Source organism: Lissotriton vulgaris, chromosome 5, assembly GCF_964263255.1.
Source record: "Lissotriton vulgaris chromosome 5, aLisVul1.2, whole genome shotgun sequence".
NCBI classification, from domain to species: domain Eukaryota; kingdom Metazoa; phylum Chordata; class Amphibia; order Caudata; family Salamandridae; genus Lissotriton; species Lissotriton vulgaris.
In genome coordinates this window covers 370,696,706-370,712,377 of record NC_141693.1, presented here as the reverse complement: position 1 = coordinate 370,712,377, position 15,672 = coordinate 370,696,706, and the positions used below count along the sequence as shown (strand labels likewise).

The 15,672-nt window shown below is 42.9% G+C and overlaps 1 protein-coding gene across 14 annotated transcripts in view; it reads left to right on the top strand.

Moving 5' to 3' along the window:
• UBR4 (ubiquitin protein ligase E3 component n-recognin 4) overlaps window positions 1-15,672 on the top strand; it is a 1,723,360-nt gene that overhangs the window by 775,938 nt on the left and 931,750 nt on the right. For all 14 annotated transcript variants that reach the window (XM_086921716.1, XM_086921718.1, XM_086921717.1 and 11 more), the window contains exon 30: window positions 12,296-12,512. In XM_086921716.1, the coding sequence (XP_086777842.1) occupies window positions 12,296-12,512 (217 nt within the window). The remainder of the gene's footprint in view (window positions 1-12,295; window positions 12,513-15,672) is intronic.

The following is a 15,672-nucleotide window of genomic DNA, read 5'->3' as shown; positions in this document are numbered from 1 at the left end:
TGTTCCCATGAGGAGCAGCGTCAAGATGATTTGCATATGGCTGGGTTCAAACTGGGGTGGCATAGTAAGCAAAAGAACAATGGATTTAACCCAGATCTCTTGACTGGTTTAATTTTTGTTTCATTCAGCATTCCTCCCATCATTTATTGCCGAACCCTAGACCTTTGTCAACTGATTGTCCTCCATATGGTCACTATTCAGGAAGGCAGCTACTAATTGAAAGAGTTTCTGGCATCCAATATGCTTACATTCACATCCCCATTCACTATAAATATTTAAAATTTGAGACTGGTTGGCTACCATTACCAATTCAGAGTACCCCATTTTGGCTTCAAATCAGTTAGAGGATGTATGGCACATGAGGCAGTGCACCTTCAACTCTTGGGTCTTCCGTTATACCCATACCTCAATGAGTGGTTGTGTCACATTTAGGGAAGCTGCATACACCTCTATAACAGTCAGACCCAGCCAGATTAGAACTTACATTAAAAAAAGAACAAGCATCTGCAATGCTATCAGTCTCGCATTTGTGATATTTAGAGCTATTGACGTTGTAAATACATAATGTGCTATAACACTTCATAGAAATGCGATTTTTAATGACCCAAAATTGCCTCTCCCTATTTTTGCACACTATAAGTCTTATGAAGCTGAAACTGATGCAGTCCAGGCTTTTACAAAGGGAAGAGGAAAGAAGTACACGTGGGAGGTAGCTGTAAAATACATGTACCCCATAGTGGATAAAAAAGGTAGTGTGATTTCCAAAGAGTTAGCAATTCTAAGAGGCCATGTGCCAGAGGAGGGGCAATCACAGAAGGAAGGGAAACTCACTCAAGGCAACAAATAAAAAGCAAGTTAACACCTTAGCTGCGTGTAAACATTTCTCCCCAGTGCTGCGCTGTCCATTAGAACTAGTGCTGAATGGACGTTCAATGGTCGTGCGCAGCACTGGGGAGGTAGCGCTGCTGACGACCATTGGCCGTCAGCAGCACTTAAGGGGTTAATGAGTGATAATAAAGCCAAACAATGGCAAGCAATGGTTGTGCTCTAAGCCAACTGTAACTTCACAATAGGTCTTTCACAAGCAGACAGCTTGCACTTTCATATACCCAAGACCTAAAAACGAATACAAAAGCTGTAGCAGTGTTGTGCCTGAGAGTAACTTGTGCTCGAAGATTTTATAGGAGTGGACATGTGAGCTTTGGGTGTTATTTTTATTTCCAACAATCATTTATGGTGGGACGCCTGCCATCAGCATGCTGAAAGAATCCCCCTGAATATTGTTTTCCACAGTTGTGTCTTGGGTTACCAAAGTGAAATCACACTCTGTGCCTAGAAACAGATCACAGAATATAACCAGCAGATGCAAAAGGAAAGCAATGTCAAGGGAGATGGCAACACAGCTAAGAAACAGGACATCGGACACAAGACGGAAGACATAAAAGCAGTGAGGCAGTGCATTGGGGAGGACAACAAACACATTTTCGTCATACTCTGGATCATTTAAAGCCAAGCTGGTTGGCTTCATGCACTGGTTCACAACACATTTCTTAAGAACAAGGGTACCCCGTAAGGCGAACCTGGGGTAGTAGAGTTTATATTGAAAAAACAATGGTTCAAGGGTGGCCTAATAAGGTCCTGTGCGAAAGTATAGCGTAGCAATAATTCACGCTAGGGAGCTAAGGATGTAGGTACATATTGAATTATTTATTTTCTCTTTCAACATTTATAAGAAAAGTTTCAGGTGCTCATATAAGTGACAAGGTGCATAACGTGACACAAGTGAACATAGTGAAAGCGGAATGTCACACAACAAACAAGGTAAAAGACCACATACATATATACAATGAGGGGGATATATTTCCTTGGATAGGTTGACGACGTTTCGATCTATATTATTTTAGATCATCATCAGGACTGGGGAGCTTCCTGTAACTGTGGAGAGGGAATTAAAATTAAAAAAGGAACCTACATTTATATTTTCTTAACTCAGTGATTATGGTGCTCCCAGTGGCAGGGTATAATTCCATGCACATTACAATGTAGTTGGGAAAGTGGCGCATAGCAATAAACCAATGTGTGCTGCGCTATTTTATTTAATTTAATTTGATTTAATTTAATCAGTAATGATTAAAAGTGGTGGCCTAAGGCCCATTCCGTTAAACATGTCTCTCATGGTTTAGCATCTAGTAAATCATTTGGACTCGAGAGTATAATCATGTTTATCAGATACATATACTTAAAGTAAAATTAAAACCACCTGGACATAGGCTAGGAGACACAGAAATATTGTAACCATTTCGGAATTCTAGACTTAGCGCGCAATTGCGGGCTTGGACTTACTAATTTCAAGGTGTATCTGACAACAAAGTCTGGACAGATCAGCAGAATAGTTTGAGGAGGGATCTTCCTTGTGCCTAATAAACATCAATTTCCAAGGCATCCCTATTATTACCTCGATTTAGATAAATTAAAACAAAACAATAAAATCCAAACCTGGCACTTACTAAGCGATTTATTTCTACGCTGCATAAGGGGTCCATTTAATGATCTGAGAACCGTAACAACATCAATTGGCCAACTGCATGCCAGGAGCTGGGGCACAAGAATGTGATTAGGTTAGGGATGATTTGCCGGGTAAATTAACTCAAAAACGGGGCAGGGTCGCCGAGTCACTTACTTAGTCTGGACTTGTCGGCTATTGCAGGGGGGGGGGGGTGTTTCGACTTCTTATCACTTAATCGCCAGGAGCTGGGGTACAGGAGGGAATTCCGGTTAGGGATGATTGCTGGGTCAAAACATGAGAAAAGCGACGGGCTCGCGGTGAACACTTACTTAATCACGGCTTGTAGCCTGCTGCGCAGGGGATCCGAGTGCCTCGCTTCCAGGATCGCACACGTTAGATGCCAGAGCGCGGGCGCATTAAGTACTTCCTGATTGCGCGCGCAGACGAGCAGCTATGTTCTATGCGCATGCGTAGTTGGGAACTCTAGCTGAGAACCGGGTGTCTTGTCTCGAAAGACGCGCATGGGCAGTGGGGGCATGGCAGAGTGTGCTTTACTGCAAAGAGCGAAAGCGCAAATTAGAATTTGACATTTAGCTACGACCTGGCTTAGTAATTGAGGCTGAACATGCAGATCAAATCGGTTGGAGGCAATGGAGTTAGGGGAGGATCCTAGATAGGGTCTGAAGTAGTGTTTTAACAGTTATACTAATATCTGCTTGGACGTACATCTACAAAATGTTTATAGCATTTCAGTATAACAATTTTAAAGAAATTCTTTTGATCATAAGTAAGTTACTGCATGTAACACGTGGTGGAAGGAGTCAGGTAATCATATTCCATTCATCGAGGGAATTTAGTCCTTTCTCAATAATCTTGCAATTGTAAATCCATTTGCACTCCAGGCGGTTCAGGATAGTTTGTTGATTTCCACCTCTTACATTAGGTGTTAGTTTGTCAATGACTTGCCGCTTTAGGTCGTTTTCAGTGTGGCCAAATTCCATGAAATGTTCAACCAACGGAGCTGTTGTTACTCTGCATCGGATTCTGCTCCTATGTTGCGATATCCGGGTCTTTACTTGTTGGGTTGTCTGGCCAATGTATAGCAACTTGCAAGGACACTCAATGCAATAAATAACATTTTTTGAATTACAATTAGTGAAAAAATTAAGATTGTGCTTACAGCTTTCATACTCGAAGACTTTTGTGTTCTTTGTGAATTCGCATGCCATGCAATTATTACATTTGAAATGTCCTAGGATTGGTGGCACAACACAGCTTCATATAGGCAATGAGTAGAGAAAAGTAGGGAGAGAAAAAATGAGCTGAAAGAGTAAGAAAATAAAGCATGCAATTAAAAGCAAATTATAATCAGTCTTTACAACACAAACAAGCATTGGCAAAGCCAATAGGTCTCGCCTTTTGGACCTATTGCCTTTGCCAGTGGTTCAAGCCGTGTTGTACAGAATCACCAATACTGTGGTTAAAGCAAGTGTGGGGTACTTCTCTGAGACAAACATGTGACTGTTCTTACTCTGGGTCCAGTAATGCCAGTTCATGTGGCACGAAGTAAAATCAAAAGAAGACATCAACAGAACACTAAGATTGCAATTTGGACTATAAAATAGAGACAAATCGTTTTGTACTTTTTATATGAAACGAAAAATGCTATGCCCATCTTCCTATGGCTACAAACTCTTGCATGCCTTGATATAACCGTTAATTTATTCTTTCTTATCTGATGTCGCATTTGCCAACTGTTCCTCAAAGATCGGCTTCACTGAGTTTGTGCTTGCCGTGGTAAGTAAATAAACACAACTACACGAGCCACCAGTCCCATGTAGCTGTCTTCCACCATCTCCTGTATGGAGTCAGACTCAACGCTTTCAGCTACTTAAACCCCACTTTTAGAAGATGTAGCAATCTAGGCATGGCACGCCTGGTTAGTGTTGAACAGCCCCCTCCCTCCGAAAGGAAAAGCAGGTAATAAAATGCTGATCTGTAGATAAGGGCTCAGCTTCTGTAAGAATGACACATCCAGCCTCCAGCAGCCTCGGGAACAAGCAGAACCCAGACCGTCCAGGCACCTACTCAATGACCACACGCTGGGAACAAGCGGAACCCAGACCGTCCAGGCACCTACTCAATGACCCCATGCTGTAGGCCAAAACAGGTCAACACTTGAGGCAGTCAGGCCAGGGTCCGGTCCAAGGGTCTCAGTGGAAGGATAGCACCGAGAGACACGGTCTCATGAACTGTGGAGGGGACTGAGAAATAAACCGGGAAACATTGTCTCCTGCACTGCAGAGGATACAGGGAATGACAGGGGAGACACTATATTCTGCACTGTGAGGGTACATGGAAGACACCGGGAGACACTGTCTCCTGCACTGCAGAGGATACAGAGAAAGACACAGGAGGCAGTATTTCCTGTACTGTGAAGGTACAAGGAAAGCACCTGGAGACACTGCACGGGGCAGACAAAAAAACACTGGCTCACCTCCAGCACTATCAAGGAACAGACACTGCCTACTGGACTGTGACAGTACAGAGATACAAACCTCAAGACATGCACTGTGCAAGGTTCAAGATACAAACTAGAAGCACTACCTACTGGACTGTGAAAGTACAGAGATACAAACTAGAGACACCGCCTACTGGACTACGAAGGTGCATAGATGCAAACCTGAAGACACTACCTACTGGACTGTGAAGGTGCAGAGATACCAACCTGAAGACCCGCCTACTGGACTGTGGAAAATATAGAGAAAGAAACCCAACAACACTGTGTCCTGCACCTTGGACATAAAGAAACAGAAACCCGGACACTTCCTACTGCGCTGTGGAAGGTACAGAGAAAGAAACCCGAGCTGCCTCGTGCTCTTACAAAGATATCACAGAAACATGTCTTACTGGAGCTTTCGGAGAAAGAAAACAGACTCCCAAGAAACCGAAAAGAGCTGATGTAATTGAAACCAAGGCGAGTAGGAGGAAAACCGCTGGCAGCCACGGACCCTTCAGCACCATGTAAAACAAGCGAAAGGGAAAGCACTGCGTGTTGTGTGGCAATAGTTACCTGACCGGCGGAGAATGCAGCTGCCGCCCTGCGTGCTGCTGCTCGCTCCCGAGAGCAGAACGCAGTGGGAGTGAACATTAGAAATGAGGTGGGACGTGCACCCGCCTTTAGCCAGTTGCATGCTTCCAATATTGAAAGATGCACGTAAAAGCCAATCCAGTGTTTTGGAGGAGTCGGGCCCACATGGAGAAGCCACAAGAAGACTCACAGAGCAGCGCATGCATGCTGCTAGGCTTGACCTAAAAAGGCATTAGAACAAAAATAAACACTTCTGTCCCCAGACTATCAGAGCAGAAGGGCATTCATCGCAACCTCTAACTCATGCTACAATCTGTCACTAATCTTCTAAATGACTGTACCAGGCCATTGAAAAACAAAAGAAAAAAATTGATTAGGCAGGCAGACAGACGTTTTTAAGTGAAGTACAGAAATGTCTTAAAAATAATTTGTGACAAACGTTAAAGGGTTGGAAAGATGTAAAATCTCTATATAGGAGAAACAAAGACATTTTAAAGTGAGAGGAAAAAAAATTAAAACCGCTGAACACATTCTACTCACCCCAAGCAATGGATGCCTTTAATGCCTGAGCTCAAGTTCCACTTGCTTTAAGTTTAATTGATGGTGAAGTTAACCATTCAGAGAGAGTACTGTAAAATACAAATATCAGGAAACCGTACCTCCAAAAGCTTTTAGCACATTACAATTTATGGGGAGCTCTTGGAGAGATGATCACATTGGGTGTCCTCTGGCACTGTGATAGGAGACTCATTTCAGCTTTTCTCTACACATTTGCAGCTGTTTTTACAAAACCCCAGAGAGCGCACAATTACACATGGCATCCAGGACACACAAATGTAGACGTCTAGCTGAATTGTATTAATTTATTTTCTGTTTTTACAGAAGCATAAGGAAAGATTGAAATGTCACTGTGACAAGAAGTGGCAAGTGCAGATGCTAGAAGGACTCTGAAGTGAAAATAAAGATGTTTAGATAGATGCCTTTTTGTTCAGTGGAGTAGACAGAAAGCAGTATGGCCATTTTAAATGCGATCTCCCTGAACTACCCAATCTCTCTTCACTGAGAAAGAACATGAGTGATTGGAGAGCAATAGCCAGATAAGGAAATGTTAATGTAGGCATGGGTACTCCTCCATTCCTTCAGCGGCCAGCATCAGTACCAACCCTTTCTCTCTTTAACGAAATCTTTGTTTAAATTTACAAGAAGGAAGGTTCGAACTAGAACAATGTGCAGGAGGTGGGGGGCCAACACAAACTGGAGAGCAGTGATCAGGGACTCTGCACTGCGGCAGTAGTGCTGTTTATAGTAAAAATATACCTTGGAAAATGTAAGCTCGGCATCCGTGAAGTGGGCGCTGTGCTGATACACAAGCCCGAGGCAGACCCCCACAAAAAATAGTGCACAAAGGAGCGTCAATTAAAAAAGTAAGACCACATGTAGCAGGGTCAGTCTGCTGGAAGGGTCCGAAACCCGAAAAGAAAGTTGCTTACCAAACAAAATGAGGCATGTTTGAAGGACACTAACAGGAACAAATGGAAAAGACAGGAGGTGCTTCAAGCCACAGTCTAGATTAAAGCCTGCCTCACATGGCAGCACATGTGCTGCCCAGGCTCGACCTAAAAGTTATCTCTGTACTAGGCACTGAGGAAGCAAAGGTGTGTCACCTGTAAGACAGACAAAGGAGTCCAGAAGACTTGACAAGTCAGATTAAAAACAACATGACTTTGTAATGATTACTTGTAATGTTGGCGTATTATATAGGCCTCCTACTTTTTTGCCAATAAGGAAATTGAATGATTTAGTGAACAGTGGGCACAAATGTCTGACTCCTTTGATGACTATATTCAAAAAACGAAATTGATTAAAAAGAATGCCCTGTGGTGGACTCCAACAAAGAACACAGAAAGAAGGTTATCATACCCTAAACACACCTGAGCTTAACCACATACACCAAAACACCTGTATGGAAGTTGTGGGAGTCCTTCAAGGACTGTAACATCCAAAGGACAAATATCTATAGAGAAAATGAAATGCACAGCAGTGTGTTTGAACTGAGTATTGTTAAGAGAAACGTTTAATTATTACTACCACAAGTACATTCATCAGTGTTGATCCAAACAGACAGCTTGACATCAATGTTTTTATGTCACTGAGGGAGCACACAAGATTGCAGCCTCTTTCAACAGAGGGTTTACCTCTTTGGATTTGTGCCATAAGACACATCCTGGCTCTAAAGGAGAAACTATAACTTGAATCCGATAATGACCAAGCGGACGGCCTTAAGCGCACATCGTACATTTGCTATCAATGTGAACTTGGCGACAATCTGCTGAGGCGAGTGTTTGAGGCATGGAAGAACTTCAAATTTGATCTTTTTGTAACGAGGATGAATAAGAAATGCAAGCAGGTCCCCACAGCCCAAGGGCTGGGGAGCGCATTTGGACCACCTTCAGATCCAAGGCACGTGGTCTCAAACGGAAACCACGTATCACATCAATTTTCTGGATCTCAGAACTGTTCATCTGGCTCTAAAAGCTTTTCACCCGTCCTTCCAGACCATCTCCCTGCTTGTACAGACGGACAACACAACAACAATGTAATACCTCAACAAGCAGCAGGGCTCGAGATCGCACACACTGTCTCAGGAAGCACAAGCGATATGCCACTGGCTGTTGGCCAGGGGACTGACGATAACGCCCACCCATCTACCAGGGGTGCAGAATGCTCATGCAGACGCACTCATCAGGCTCGTTCAGGAAAATCACGAGTGGGTCTTAAACAACGAGGTGTTAAACATGTTCTCAAAATGGGGCACTCCAGAAATAGATCTGTTTGCCACCGCCGACAACAGCAAATGCTGAGATTACGCCTCAAGGTTTTACCAACCGGGGACTCTGGGGAAAGCACCGTGGATCAGTTGGTCGAACAGCTTTCTATACGCTTTTCCACCCATTCCCCTGATTCCAGCAGTGCTGATCAAGCTGTCCCAATCCAGGGCTCGGATGATCCTCATTGCTCCGGAATGGCCTCTGCAGTGGTGGTTCACCGACCTCCTACACTGGTCTCTCCTGCCCCATCTTCGGCTTCCATGTCGGCCAGACCTTCTCACTAAGTTCAGAGGGCAGATGGTGCACCCCAACCTCTCGTCATTGAGTTTGGCAGCATGGCTCCTGAGCTAGTGCAGTATGGACATCTAAACCTGCCTGAGAACTGCATGAGATACTTCAAGAGTCAAAGAGACCGTCTACAAGGACTTCCTACCCCTACAAGTGGAAGAGATTCTGCATTTGGTGCACTTCCAAGAAGGCTGATCCTACGACCTGCAAGGAGATTGTCATTCTTCCATACTTGCTGCATTTGGCTCAATCTGACCTTAATTTTCATTCTATTAAGGTTCACCTCGCAGCTTTGACTGCGTACAGGAAAAACCCTTCACAAATTTCCTTTTTCCAAATCCTTGTCATCAAAGATTTTCTGGAAGGTTTGAAGAAGGTATTTCCTCCCATTAGGCGTCCTTCGCCTTCTTGGGAGCTGAATGTGGTGCTGTCTAGATTGACGAAGGAGCCTTTTGAGCCTATTCACAATGCTTCTTTAAAGCATTTATCCTGGAAGGCAGCTTTCCTTGAAGCTATAACATCGGCTCGCAGGGTGAGTGATATTCGGGCTCTGTGTTGTCAAGAGCCCTATACTGTATGTCATGCATCCAAGGTTGTCATGAGGACTCACCCTAAGTTTCTCCCTAAGGTGATATCTGATTTCCATGTCAACCAGACAATCACTTTACCAATGTTTTTTCAACATCCTTCCTCTCTGGCGGAGATGTCCCTTCATTCACTTGATGTGAGACTGGTTTTGAAATTCTACTTAGATAAGACCAAAGACATTCGTAGATCGGATCAGCTGTTTGTTAATTATGGATCAGTCAGGACTGGTCTTGCCACCTCCAAACAGTTCATATCTAGGTGGATTGTGTCCTGTATGCAACTGTGTTACCAGAAAGCTTACAAGACTCTAGGGGGTAAGCCTAAGGCTCACTCGACCAGAGGCAAAGCGGCTACAGCGGCTTTGCTGCGTAATGTTCCCATTGCAAAAATATGTAGGGCTGCTACTTGGAAGTCTGTCCATACCTTTGCTAAGCATTACTGCTTGGACGTTGATGCCAGGACAGATGCGCAAGTTGAGCAGGCTTCGCTCAGGAATTTATTTGCTCAGTAAAGATTTGTTGGGTTTCTTTCACCGCTGGGTTTGGTTTGTTTGGGATGGGCTTGCCATTCTATTCAGATTATGACTATATGCAGAGATCCTCTACTACAGAAGGAGTAGTTTCTTACCTGTAACTCCAGTTCTGTAGTAGGGGTATCTCTGTTATAGTCATAAGCAACCCACCCTCCTCCCCGGTGGATGAAACTATGATTTCCTGAATGCTACAGGCCTGGCTTTATGCACCTTCAAAAAGAACTGAAAGTAACTTGCCTTTGGCTGTTCATCATGGGATACCGAGGGTCTCTGGAGGGTTACTTAAAGGCATGGTATCCCTTTTCCAGACACATAGTGGCAGCCTATGGGGCTTGTCTGTCAACCCTTCCTCTCTATCATGACAAAGGATTTTTGTTAAGGGGAGTTTCTCTATGTGTGAAACTCTTTAAAATGTGTAATTTTCTATATTATTTGGCTATCCTTTTTCACTTCAGGATGAAGTGCTGGCCAATGTAGCCTTGTTAATGTCAGGCTGCATTTTTTTACTTTGATTTTCTCTTAAGTGTCTATGCAGAACTGCAAAAGAGGACAACTTAAGAGACTATTTGGATTGCTCCAGTGTCCGCGCACATGGGTGGGATAATTCAGATTACGACTATAACAGAGATACCCCTACTACAGAACTGGAGTTACAGGTAAGAAACTACTGCATCTTTTGCACGAGACCAAAAAAATGTAGACATTTTGAATAGTTGCTGGGATTCTTCGACCAGAGGAAATGATAATGATTATCAAAACAAGAAATCTCGAGATGGGTAAAAGCAGCAATTTCCTTCTGTCAGATTAAAGTGGGAATGTCTGCTAGTGAAAACAGTATGGCACATTCCACGAGAGTATGGCAGTGTTGGCAGCTTTCAATCTAGGAAAGTAATGAAAGCCGCTAATATCTGCCGAGCAACTACCTGGAAGAATTGCTATACCTTCATTCAGCACTACTGTTTAGATGCAATGGCTGACAAAGATATGACGGTAGGAAAAGCATCTCTTACTCTTTATTTGAAATAAAAGTGAGCAATTCTATTAGTAAACCATCACCCTCAATGTTATAGCATTGTGCAATACTGCATTCTATTCTGATTCAAGCATGTGAATATGACAGATTTAATGCTGGGGAAGAAAACATTTACCTGTCACTATTGTTCTTCTCCAGCATTGGTATTTTCATAGATTCACATGCCCCCCCCCCCCCTCCCACCCCCCCCAATGGAATTTTTTGATCTTTAATATATGCTACTCTGACACTTACGCTGGAATTCTGTGGTGAGATGGCATGTGGGAGGGGATTTCAGCCAGGGTTGACACTCACTGGCAAGACTGTGCGTCTTTTGGAACTTGGTAAATGGGGCTCTAAGTGACCATGTCCTAAGGGCTTTCAGGCCTGTTGTACTCTCTTACTGTTTCCATGGGATATCCCACCTGGATGGTAGGAAATAAGTCAAGCATGTGGATATAAGAAAGATGCACTGGAGAGTTGTAGTTACAGGTAAGCACGTTTTTTCTTCTACTTAATACTCTGACATCAGATTCTTCACGGTTATGTCTGTTATGTTCAGTGTACTTTTGATAGTAGTGAAGTCCCAAGTTAGTCTGTGAAGACAGTTTATACAAACTCAATCTTGTGTGCCGCGCTCTGGGTCTGAGGGCGTGTGGGAAGAAGACAACAGATGTCAGCGCACTGGGGTGATGCGTAAATGAGGCTCCATGTTGTTGCATTCATAATATATGAGATGATATTCGGTCATTTGACCAAATAGGTCTGCTTCGGATGCTGTAGTCAGAATGGCATTCCTCATTGTTGTATATGTTGCATATGCAGATAATTTGAATTGAATGGTAATTAATTCTATGTGAAGAAACCTGTATTATTAATTATTGGTTTTAAAATGTTTCAGGCATATTAAACAGTAAGCCCATTATAGGGTACACTTGATGAGTGCCCTTGTATTTTTATAAAAGTCAGAGGAGCAGCCATTAATTATTACTTTGGCCCTTGAATTAACACAGTGTCTGAACCCAAGCTGCAGTGAAGATTCATTATCCTTAGAACTATACAAAGCTCATATTAATACAATTGTGCTAATTTATCCCAAAATGATTCAGCATATATTGTCAGGGATGCTGGTTCCTGCATATTGGGAATGCACTAACACAGCTGTCCTACTGCAGTGAAATTGTGTATAAACATAACTGAATTTTTTTTATTCTGTATATTAGCCATGCAAAGAGCTGTTTCTCTCACTTTGGGCAAGGGACTTCAGTAAAATGAACCTAGAACCATGTTTGCTTTTGGCACTATCATAACTGTGCAGAAGTACATAAAGTATGTTCCTACTACAGTCCATAACGACAAGTAGGATGTGTATTGTTTTGTTTGCTGCAGCCTGCACTGTAGATATGTGATATGCTCTAAGCAGTGCTTTAAATCAATGTTATTTTTACAGTTGGAGCATCTGTGGATCCTGCCGGTGTCACCATGATGGATGCCATTAAAATTTATGGGAAGACTAAAGAGCAGTTTGGTTGGCCTGATGAACCCCTTGAGGATTTCTCATCTGCCTCAGTGAGCAGTGTGTGCCCCCAAAATCTCAATCAAGGAAATCCAACCACAGAGACAGAGCCTGCACCCCCTGCTACCACCAATGGACCAGTCCTGGAGAGGTGTGTTTGCTGTTAAAATTACTATTCAATGTTTGGGGGAGACCCCTGGGTTGATAATGTTGATGAGTGGATCCTTAAAGTGAGTGAGAATAGTTTTGAATTACTTGTGATTGAGGTGTATAACTGAACACCCAAGATTTGCCATTTCAGAAATTAGGACACACTAGCTGGGGGTGTACTATACAGGAGAATGAGCTGTTGTGTTTAATTTACTATAATCCACATGCTTTTGAACTATTCCTGGTCATTTAGCTGGGACTCATCCACTCACATACTATTGCCATATTAGTGCATTTATTAACGTTACCTATTACCCTATTGTTTGAGTTTTTTTCTGCTTTAGTTGCTGAGAAGGATAGGCTGAAATCCTAATTTTTGGAGGCCATATATATATTTTTGCTGTATTGTCCAAAGCAGTCCTCTTCAGCAGTTATACATTTGTTTGAAAATAATGATGAACTAGTTTCAGCAAAATTAATCTTCGGGGGACTTGGCAAATATGCTTAGATAATATCTTGTATATATTTACTGTGCAGTTATTCCATATGCTGCTTCCTGAAACTAGAACTTGGCTCACCTATGCTTCCCTGTGCAACATATTGGAGTTATTTAAATCTCTTTATAATTTGAGGACTCTCAAATTTCAGTAAATCTGGCTGATCGACAACAGATAGATTAGAAAAAGCACACATTGGCTGGAAAATAACCTTTATATTGTAAGATTTTACCAGACTGTCTCAAATAACTCTTAACACCTGAAGAGAGTGATGCTTTTGGTTTAGTCAAATGATACTCTGCCCGAGATTCTCCCCACATACACCAACTGAAGAAAAAATCTTATTCCTCTAAGAAAAGGAGGTTCAAGATCATAGACCTACAACTGAATAAAAGGCAGCATCTTGAATTGAAGCATGATATTGCTGGTTCAGAAATCTTCATCTTGCACCACATTGGGGAAACTTTTGTTGCCTAAGGAGAAATTTGGGGCTACCTCATGATTCCGAGCTGTATGGTATTCAGCTACTAAATCAAAAGTGACTATACCTTTGGTGACACCCTTGACATACCCAACAGGAAACCTGTTACTCAACAATGCTTGTTCAGTTGTTCTTTCCCCTTGGATTGCTTGTCCAAATAGTAGTGACTTATGAAAGTGTGTGGTGTCTATAGCAAAGCAGCCATGTGGTTGATGCCATTTCTTGTGAAGTAGGCAATCACTCTCCCTTGTAACCTTTAGTTAGCGTTGGCCTTCTTGATGGCATAGCACAAAAAGATTTAGGTGGTTAGGTCTCGCTTGGTTGGACATTGTCCCTCTTACCCTTATTACAACTGCAAAGAATTCCTTTTTCTTTTGAAACTCTTGAGTTTTCTATTATTGGTATCTGCTCTAGATGGTCAAGCGATATGTCCTATACCATTTTAATGCAGAATGGCACTTTGTGCTTTCAAATCTGCAGATGTTCCCTGGAGTGCAGGACTTCACATTTAGCCACCTCATTGTTTGAAATTGCAAGAGCAACATTTCAGGTCTACTTTGTTAAATATTCCAATTAATATGACCTGTAAAATGTAGAGTGTCCCCTATCTGGTGACTGGGAATAATTCAAAGCTAGTGATTATGTACAAAAGGCCAACATTGGTAGTAAAACTTCAGGTAAGTAACTTTTTCTTTCAAATGATGGGGTGGGTTTCCACTTATTTGTTGGCAGCTGTTCATATGCAGGTCAAAGGCAGGCACATATCACGCAGCAAACCATCCAGGGCTGAAATCAAAGTTATGAGTTCCCGTGCCAAAAGACATTCAGGTTTTGAGCAAGGATTCTTGTATTGGTATCCTTAAAAGTGAGGGCATGATACAAAATTGCCTATTGCCTATTGCCTAATTGCCTATTTTACATGATTGGTAAATAGACAATTTTATATCAGATCTTGCCGCCCTCCAGCTAACACAACATGTTTCAGGCTGCACCCACCCTGCTGGGCACCTGCTAGATCCTGTTTTCTTCAATCTATCTACCCTCCTAGTCAACCCACCTATCCCTATGAATTGGTCTGACCACTACCTAGTTACCATGGTACTTGTGGGAGAAGCCTCTGTAGAGGGAAACCCGGAATTTGGTCCTTAAACGCCTCTGGCATAAACTCGACATCAAAGTTTCATGCCCTCCTCCTCATACATACACCTAGCATGCCGCAAGACCCAGATGTGGCTGAAAAAGCCTAATCTGATAGGATTCTACATTCCCTTGACACGCTTATCCCTGTCAAGTGGTCACAGATCCGTGATAGCCAATTCAGCCCATGTTATAATAGTAATCTGGCCACGGTTCTGAAAGCCTGCAAAAAGTTGGAACGGGCGTGGAGACGGGGCTACGAATTTGTTCTGAAGGGGCATTATCGGCAGCCATCAAAAATCAGAAGGAAAGGGCGGCTTAATTTTCTGACGAGATCAGAAACCGTAGAAACCCTGTTGAATGCATATTCATGATACTGAAAGATCTTAAATCTGAAGGGCTACCTAAAGCTCCACCTCTCACCTCTAACCAGCAATGTGAAGATCTCGCCGCCTTCTTCACTAAGAAGATCGAGAACATCTACAGGACCTTCTCCCACACCGTGATCAGAACAGGCCCTGCACTTAGGCCACATGCTACCCCCACAGTCTGTCCACCGATTTCTGAAGAGGAGATGCACGCGATCTGCAAGAAAGTTAAATCAGGCTCTCCTGCAGGCCCTCTCAAACCAGAGCAAATTCTTAAATATTGCCTCTGCTCCTCTTTCCTTTCTGTAAGCTGATCAATATGTCCCTGTCCACGGCGATAGTCCCCAAGGCCTAGAAACGGGCCTTGGTTGTTTTCTTATTAAAGAAACCTACATTGGATGCATCCAAACCTGAGTTTTCGCCCTATCTCTCTCCTGCCGTGGGTATCCAAGATTGCCGAGGCCTATATCAATTCCATTCTTACAAGATTCATAGAAAATAACACTCTGCTTGACCCTACTCAGAATGGTTTTCGCCCTGGTCTTAGCATGGAGACTGCCCTCCTAGTTGTAACCAAAAATCAGACGGGTACATTAGATGCCGGGCAAAGTCAGCGCTGATATTATTGGATCTGAGCGCTGCTTTCGACACTGTATCCCACCAGATTCTGTTGCAGCA